At 29.3% G+C, this 9,577-nt stretch overlaps 1 protein-coding gene across 1 annotated transcript; it reads right to left on the bottom strand.

Moving 5' to 3' along the window:
• Positions 1-325: 325 nt before the first annotated feature.
• LOC145002367 (putative polygalacturonase At3g15720) lies at positions 326-2,468 on the bottom strand. The gene is made up of 10 exons (XM_078961654.1): positions 2,361-2,468; positions 2,138-2,263; positions 1,896-2,033; positions 1,620-1,772; positions 1,508-1,543; positions 1,221-1,428; positions 1,044-1,125; positions 852-960; positions 629-751; positions 326-544 (listed from the first exon to the last, which is right to left on the bottom strand). Exons 1-10 carry the CDS (start codon positions 2,466-2,468, stop codon positions 326-328), a joined length of 1,302 nt encoding a protein of 433 aa, XP_078817780.1.
• Positions 2,469-9,577: the final 7,109 nt, after the last annotated feature.

Here is a 9,577-nt window from a genome sequence, read left to right as displayed (position 1 = left end):
TTTCTATTAATATATTAATTAACATATAAGTACATTAATGTAGATAGTACATTTTATTTGTGAATTAATATTAATTAATTTTATTAGTATAAATTAATTATGACCAAATTACATAAATAGTCCATGCGGTTTACCAAAAGGTCACAAACTCAATCATTACTAATTTTTTTTATGAACAAGATCTTTGTGGTTACCAAATTTATTTTTAATAAACCCGTGTAATACACGGGTTTCACAGCTAGTAAAGTAATATATATAGCTATGTTATCATTAGAATATGTTAAAATACATGGATTTTAACCCCAACATCGGGGGTGGCTACAATCTAATAACAACTAATAGGTGGGGTGGTATCAATAAATTTTCCTTGAGTGTTTTGGCAGTAAGAAATTTCATCATGTCCCAAGATTCCAACTTCGTTTGTTACAATTTCAGTACAGTTGTACTTTCCACTGCAATTGAAAGTAATAGCTTGCTTTGTTGCTGATGACCCATAGATATTCGTATACATAACATCGCTCACTTTTGCAGCTGACGCATTTGGCTGATAGATAAAAAAAATCAATAAATGTTATATGGAATTACATCTTTGGTAAGATGAGATTATTTTCACGGTGAACAACCATACCAGTGCTGGGCAAAAGGCATCTTCCGGATTACTACAGTAATGTTGATCAATTATAATTGGATTTTCAACATTTACCAGATGAATGTCCTGAAATACAATCCGCCTAGCATACCCCGTTCCATACTATATTATAAGATACAAGAAATTGATTGATTTCAAGTAACCATTGAATACTATTTGTTAAAAACTCCAAAGATTTTCATCAAGTTATATCTAATTTTACCGGCACTGTTTTAATTCGTAACCCATTTGTTGTTCCTGAGATGTTACAATTTTCCACACGAACTTGTTCAACTGTATCATAACCACCGTTTTCCTCAAGGCTTACGATACTACAAAATCACATCCATTTAGTGGAGGAAAATTTGTGTAAAATCGATTATTGAGATACAAATATCATTTAATTTTCTAGTACCTGATGCCATGACCAGGTCCGCAGAACACTCCTGTTACATTAATATCATGCGTGCCACCATTAATAGCAACACAATCATCACCTGTTTTAGTTTCCACAAAAGAACTGAATTATAAACGTTTTTTTATACATTATAGAATAACTCATTAGGAAACAAGGATGCTATTATTCTCATACCAGTTTGAATGTTAGAATCATGGATATTAACATGGGAAGAATCACCGATGTCTATCCCATCAGTATTGGGGCTGTCTCCAGGAGCTAATATTTGAATATTTCCAACATCTACGCCTTCACAACCATTGATACTTATATGTAGCATCGGGCTGTTGATATGTTTTGTACCTCTCAACTGAAGGCCGTTACAAGAATTAAAATGTAAAGCCTAAACAAATGTACATGTCAGTTTTCACGAAACTTAAATTCATGCAAGTCCTTAACATTGTAAAAAGAAGACGGCTTACAGTTGGGCGATTGCATGTACTGGTTTTAGGTTGCCCCTGCAAATTAAAAGGAACTATGAATTAGAAGTTTTTCATGTGGAATTAATTTAAATTTGAGATTATGAAATTTGACCTCCTTTCTCCACCAAATGGATCCCTGGCCATCAATTTGACCAGGTCCTTGGATCTTGAGTCCTTGCACGGATGTGAAATGTATCCAAATGTTATTCTTAATGCAATCTTTCCATCTGTCCAGAGTCTTCGGTGCAGTGATGTTACCCAACAGCTACCCATCATATAAAAAAGTAGTATTAGATTAATCATAACAATTTTATAACAAAATAACATTTAATCACCACTTTATGAATTAACATCATAGCCTCAAAGGATAGATAACTGTTCATTTTACCTTTATATTTACATTTGGGGATTTGCATGGACCACTGAATGCCACCGGGCTTATCAAAAATGTCTTGTCTGATGGAATTATCAATGTCGGTTCTGGCGACACATCTCCACATAAATCATCCCATGCTCGAAGGAAAGCCTGCGAGAATGAACGTACATAGAAAAAGGATAACTGATTTTTCTTTCTTTAATTTGCATGATATATCATTCTATTTTGAGTCAAAATTTGAAGATATTATTTACACTGGAGTCATCAGTATTTCCATCTCCTTTTGCTCCATAAGATGTTACATCGTAGGTGGCAACACTTGTGATTTGTGAGCCAAATGATAAACAAGACAAGCTCAACAGGACTACCATCAAGAAACCCTGCAGATCGAGAAAAGGTGGAATACTTAAGACTAGTAATGCATTTTTAAGCATCCATGCATGGAAAATCTGAGTGAGAATATGTTATTCATCTTACCATTTCTTTGAAATCAATTGAAGCAGGTAACTCTGATATTGTGTTTTGATTACACTTGCATTGCCCCCTCCATTCATTTCCTATAAATACTGTGAGAAAATGTTGCATTAGCTAGATCATCTGTATGAAAATTTAGATTCTCTCATTTAAAATAAATGCATGGATCGAGTTAGTTATCATTTATATGTACACTTGGTGTGAAACTCATGTATTACATGGGTTTAATTAAAAAAAATATTAAATTTTAACAATTTGAAAAGATTGAATTTATAAGAAAAATGAAAAAAAAAATGAATTATTAAAATTATTGAAACTTTAATATGTTGAATACATTACATATATAAACTTTATTATTGTGGGTTTGACCCACTCAATTATTGTGGGTTCCCAAAAAAATATGAGAAGTAAATTATTAAAGCATTTCCGAAGAAATGTACTTTTTTATTATATTAAAAACGTCGGGATGTCATTGTCAATACAATCATAAGCATAAACAAAAGTAGTACATGCTTTACAACATCTATTATTTTAATGGCCTATAATCCATAAATCTCTCATCAGATCATCACTCATGTGTTCTAATGCCACTACCAGTAATACAAGAAATTGAGTGGATCAAGCTTGGGAGTCTGATCAGCACATAAGGTTTTCAACACACAATAATTAAGTTTATTAATCTTGTCAAATCATTCAATATTGAGAGTATGGTGAGCACATAAGGTTTACATTTATAAATACCATTAATTCATGCAATATTATTATGTTTCATAGCTTTGGTATATATGTGACATAGATAAAAGGTATTTTTTAATTGAATATATTTAAGAGTGTATACGACTTAATTCCATAACTATACAGGTTTTTTTAACATGATATTAGAAATAATTACTTAATAATAAAAACTAACTTATAAGGTTTTAAAGGTGTCCAAATTTTGGTACCCAATATATTTTTGGATGTTATATTTTGTTTTTTTTTAACGACTAATATGTTTGGAACATATGGAAACTTCGATATCTAAAATTTTGGAGGAAGAAAAAAAAATTAATGGATTTTTTTTCAGTCGGTAAATTTATAATATGTTATTTATACAAACTAATCTCATATTACTTTCAAAATCTATAACACTAGCATTATTATGGATGACAAGTCAACGAAATTAAACCAATTTGTATTATACTCTAATCGAATAAAAAACTATAATTAACGTGCAGTGTTATCTGAATATCATAGAACATATTAAAATCTATATTTGATATTTAATAAATTGACTTTCTTTTTGAAAAATCTTCAAAATGGCCACTAACCATACAGCTTGTCAAATTGCAAGTTTCAAAATACCAATAATATGGCACCCATTACTCAAGTGTCTTTTACTAAACAGTAGGTGTGAAACCTATGTATTACATGAGTTTATTTTAAAAAAATTAAATATAAAATTTTAACAATTTGAAAAGTTTGAATTTATCAAAAAAAAAAAAAAAAGAAATATTTTGAATTATTAAAATTAATGAGACTTTAATGTATTGGATACATTACATAATATAAACCCTTTCTAATAAATACCTTACATATTTATTACCTTATATATTAAATGTGGAATTTTGATTTAATAAAATGAAAAATACAATAAAATGACAAGTGGAAAATAGAAAATTTAAAAATATTAGAAAATACCATGTGTCCAAATGAAGGATAAGAGGACATGTGGCAAAAAAAAAAAACATTCATTTATTATAGTAGATATATTTCTCATCAAGAGTATCTTTGATTATTTGTATCAAGAAATATAATTTTTTGCGTCTCCAAAAAACTGTTCGATTTTATATGAGATACGATTTCATAAAATTGTTTGACCAATATATATATATATATATATATATATATATATATATATATATATATATATATATATATATATATATATATATATATATATATATATATATATATATATATAGGAGAGGGTTCAATTGAGAAAAAAAATTTTTGTTGAGAATGGGAGAATCATTCTCAGCCACTCATTTATTTTTGCTGCAAAAGTCTTCGTTGTACCAGCGGAAATGAGAAATGAATAGACATGTGTTTTCCAACAAAACATATTTCCTTAAACTATGCTAATCATTACCTTAATACATACAAAAACATAGTTTTTTTCGTTTCTTTGAATTTTTAGAATCTGTTTTTATCAAAAAATGATTTTAAATATACCAAAATTCATGATTTTTTATTCTCTACAAATAGACATCTACATTGATATAGTTTTAAGATAATATATATATATATATATATATATATATATATATATATATATATATATATTCAGCTATCGTTAATCATAAGTGAATAAAAATTCATCAGGTTTTATACCGTACATTCGTTATTCACTTATGAATAAAAAGTATGATTTTTTTTATTTACAGCTTAAGTATCATTTATATATGAATATAGCATATAATAAACATAGTATATTCATATTTTAATATTGGACGATGCATTCACTTGTGAATATTAACATAGTATATTCACTTGTGAATATTATATGGTATATTCACTTATGAGTATTAAATAATATTTCATATGTGAATATTACATAGTATTACATGGTATATTACATCTGAATATTATATAGTATATTCACTTGTGAATATTATATGATATATTCACTTATGAATATTACACAATATATTCACATATGAATATTACAAGGTATATTTACTTGTGAATATATTCACTTATGAATATTTGAATGTATTTTGACAAATATATATAATTTTCATATGTTATTCACATATGTATAACATACAGACTTGCATATTTGTTTTGTGTGTTTAATAATCATATATTGATTCAGGTGAGAAAACATATTCATATGTGAATATAACGTGGCAATTTAGTTTATGCATTTCATCAAACAGTTGGAGTGCATACAAGTTAACTATTTTAAAAATGTTAAAAACATCAAGTTATCAATTCCAAATCATCATATATTTCTGATTTCGACTTCATATGCGACATCCTATGTCTGATAGATTTCTCATTTTGATTTTGATTTTCGAAAATCCGATTAGGAAACTATGAGTAGCGATTCTGAGTCCTTCAGTGTCGATTGTGACTGCGAGTCTAGAACTCCGATTCCAATTACATGAACAACGAAGAAATTTCGATTTAGTTGAAGAAATCTAGATGATTATTCAAGGTTGGAGGAAATTTTTTGATGATGAACGAATTGTTATCGATTTCTCTATAGTTATGTATTTGAGATTGAAACTTATTAACATATTTACAAGTTTGTCACCGTGTTATTTTATGGTTAGATTAAATGAGTGGCTGAGAATGATTCCCCAATTCTCAACCTTTTTTAATTTCTCAATTAAACCCACCTCTCTCTCTCTCTCTCTCTCTCTCTCTCTCTCTATATATATATATATATATATATATATATATATATATATATATATATATATATATATATATATATATATATATATATATATATATATATATATTGCTATATTGTTTGACTGTGATGGTGTGATTCGAATATGGTGTTCGACGTTATCATATACGAAATAAACAACCACCAATACTAGCTAGCTAAGATGCTTTTTTCTTTGACGTAATATTGCTTCTGTTACAAAAAGTTAGAATTCATATTAAATTCAGGTAATATGACGAATCAAGGTTATATTCTTTTACGTACATAAAATATGCAACCATATATCATAACTAACTAGATGATAACACGTGTAAAACATAAGAAACGTATAAGAAAAATACATATAACGGTATTAAAAGTTTATAGAACAATAAAACAAGATAAGTTCACAGACTTAATGTTATTGGTAATAATGAAATGTCTAAAAAAAACATTGAGATCCTTGAATATCTATAATCATTGAAGGATCTTTTTGTAATAAATATTTTTTGTTTTATTAGTTGGACGATCTTCTTGATCACATATGAGTACATTGAATATTTTTTTTACTTGTGATGCGAGAAACGACATATAACCGACCATGAGTGAAGATCGACATACGCAAATAGGATATCTAACATTTGATAATGACTATCCTTGACTTTTGTTAATGGCAAAGACTAATCAATGTTTCATCGTTATAGCATTATACTTTGACAAATATACCAAGTTAAATCAACATACTTCCTCTTTTTTAAATATAAAAAAAAATCCTACCATTGGTAACCATTCATGTAAATTGTTGTTTTGCCTCACGAAGTTAGGGTCCAATTATGTAATCTTTTTTGCCTAGGGACCAATTACGTAATCTTTTTCCACCACACGGACCAATTATGTAATCTTTTTTCTACACAACGACCATTTATGTAATGTTTTCATGCATTGCTATTATTGGTAAAGATCCATAAGTATGATGCTTTTATGGGTCAAACTAAGCTTCATTTTCATTTGGTATATAAGATGTCCATTTAAAAACAGTATAAACTCTTGAGTATAAACTATATAAAAAAAACATAAAAAACAAGCAAAAATCAATGATAATTATAATAAATTGCTATTTTGCAATTAGTTGTAAGTATATCCTATGTTCAGAAGAAGAGGTGCTTCGGGTATACTCTTTAATTGTTATAATATCCAAGCCAATACTATAATTATTGAGAAAAACAGCAAAACTTTAGCAACATATAGGACATGAAAAATGCAACTAAAATAGTAATTAAAACAAATCCAACCATTTAATTATTATAAATGTTGATTCTTTGAAAAAATAAATTTAAAAGAGTAATTAAAAATATCACAAGAGTGAACAACATTGTTGAATGGTTGTAATTATCAAACATAATAAACAATGCAGACAAAAACCACATAGAAAAATCGATGAATTCATCCACTTGTAGTAGGAACAACAAAAACCACAGTAAAAAAAATACAAAAACAATATATAATGATTGACATGTATATCAAAGACAACCCTTTTACTTCAAAAATCTAGAGATAATAACCCCATATACAATAACCATCTGACTAAAACTGTAACTGTAAAACTCTTCCAACAATAAACAAAGAAATTACCCTCTATTATTTAACGATGACAAATTCATCGAAATTTTCATAAATCTTGTCGCCTCTGTTACTGCATCCTTTACATCACTTATTTGGACATCAATGTCTGCAAAAAACATGTAAAAATTAAAAAAGAGTGAAAAAGAAAATAGAGTATCGATAAGGTTGACCATGTTGACTAGGCACAAATAGTATCCATCATTAAGCAACATCAAAATGTTGGTTATTGGAAATAGAAAACAAGTTTATGGGAAATAGGAACTAAACTAAATAAGGACAAAAGTTATAGGAAATAGCAACCAACTTTACTTTTTTACCAATAAAGACAATGTATTTTTTTACCCATAAGAGCAATATCATTTATTTACCCATAATATTTGTTGGGATGTCAAGTCCACCAAGCAAATTACACCATTTGTTTGCAAATAAAACGTAATAGAATGGTAAAAAGGGGTATCGATCCTTGAGGAAATGGTTGTATTCAATCACCAATGCAATCCAATAAAACTAGTATAATAAAACTAACTAACTGCAATTAAACTAAAAGACCGGGGGAGGGGGTGTGATTGCTTGAAAACTAAAAGACTTGAATAACTAAAAAGTTTGCAATTAAGCAAGATGGTGAGATGCTCAAATATTGGTGAGAATTGGTCAACCAAGGCAATTCAACACAATGAACATCTATGTGTTTATCATTAGGATTCAATATGAAGCTTATTATTCATGCAAAATTTGTTATAGCAATCATGAAGCATGGTATGCTAAGATTCCTCATAGGTAGTATGGAGGTTGGAGAAGCCCACAACACACCTTCTTAATTAAAATCAAGGATTCAATAGAAGCGGTTGAACACATAAAAGTTGATTAGCCTTAAGAACGAATGAATCCCCAATTCCTAAAGGATGGCAATGGTTACACATCCATAAAGGAGTCATGATTCATAAGTTATAGATGATTTCTAGCATCATAAATCCCTTGTTCTAAGTAAATTCAATGATTCAATGGTAAACCAAAGAAATAAACCAACAATTGCTCATTCAAGTACCAAGCTCATGATCAAAGTATTAAACAAGCATAAGAAATATGAACTAGAATCATAAACATAAGATAAATGACAATTAAGCATTATACCTTCAAAACCCATAAATATCCAAGGGTTTTAGCCAAAGTTAACAAAAATAAAGAAACTAGCCACTCATGGCTACAAAATAACAATCACAAAAGGGTTTTCGCATCAAGAAACAAACAATTGGTAGAAAGATGACAGGATTATGTATCAAGCTCAAAAAATTCTCCTCCAATGGTCTCTAATGGTGGAAAATCAAATTATGTGCTGCTAGACCTAACCCCCAAAGTAAATGGTGAGCAAAATGACCAAAATGCCCAAAAGTGTGTAGTTGCGAAGGCACCCTCGCAGATTTGCGTGACTGAGGCTCCACCCTCACAAATGATGTTGGAATGCTATTGGATCCTTTTCTCCACTACACTACCCCACTTCCAAGATTCCATTGATCCCATCCACACCTCACATGATTCAAATTTGACCAATCATCTTCAAGCTTTAAATATGGATAGTCCAAACCCAAGATAAGAATCCAAGACCCATCTTCATTGGCCCACTTCATCCAAGTCTTCAACTTTTTAAGCCCAATTCTCCTTTGATGGATCCGTAAAGCACAATAACACATCAAAAGCCCACAAAGCCCGTCTCCAAGCTAGTCCACAACCGCAACGAGCTACAAAACCCTACAAATATCTCATGCAAAATAGAAAGTGCCCAACACGATCCATGATAAAGAAAATAAAGAATATACAATGCAATACTAATAAATAGAGAGTACACCTGGTAAACACGTAGTTCAAAAATAACTACATGTTGCGAGCCTGCCAGCGTTCCACTGGACTACCTTGAATATCTCACGGTCATCATCTATACTCCGTTAGATGAATGAATTAGCTTAAACATCGAGGTCTCTCATCATTTATTTCATCATCTATATCATAGGTATAGAATACATATACAATTTAAATCGAATAAAACATGTATATTTTGTTCATCCAACATAAATATCAAGAAGATAGATAATATGCACACATAGCACGTAATTTATATTAAATACTTCATCTGTATGTGTAAGATGAAAATAACTATGCACTCACTTGTTAAAGTGATGAC

This window comes from Lactuca saligna, chromosome 6, assembly GCF_052625555.1.
Source record: "Lactuca saligna cultivar CGN05327 chromosome 6, ASM5262555v1, whole genome shotgun sequence".
Lineage (NCBI taxonomy): Eukaryota > Viridiplantae > Streptophyta > Magnoliopsida > Asterales > Asteraceae > Lactuca > Lactuca saligna.
This window is presented reverse-complemented; position numbering and strand designations above follow the sequence as displayed.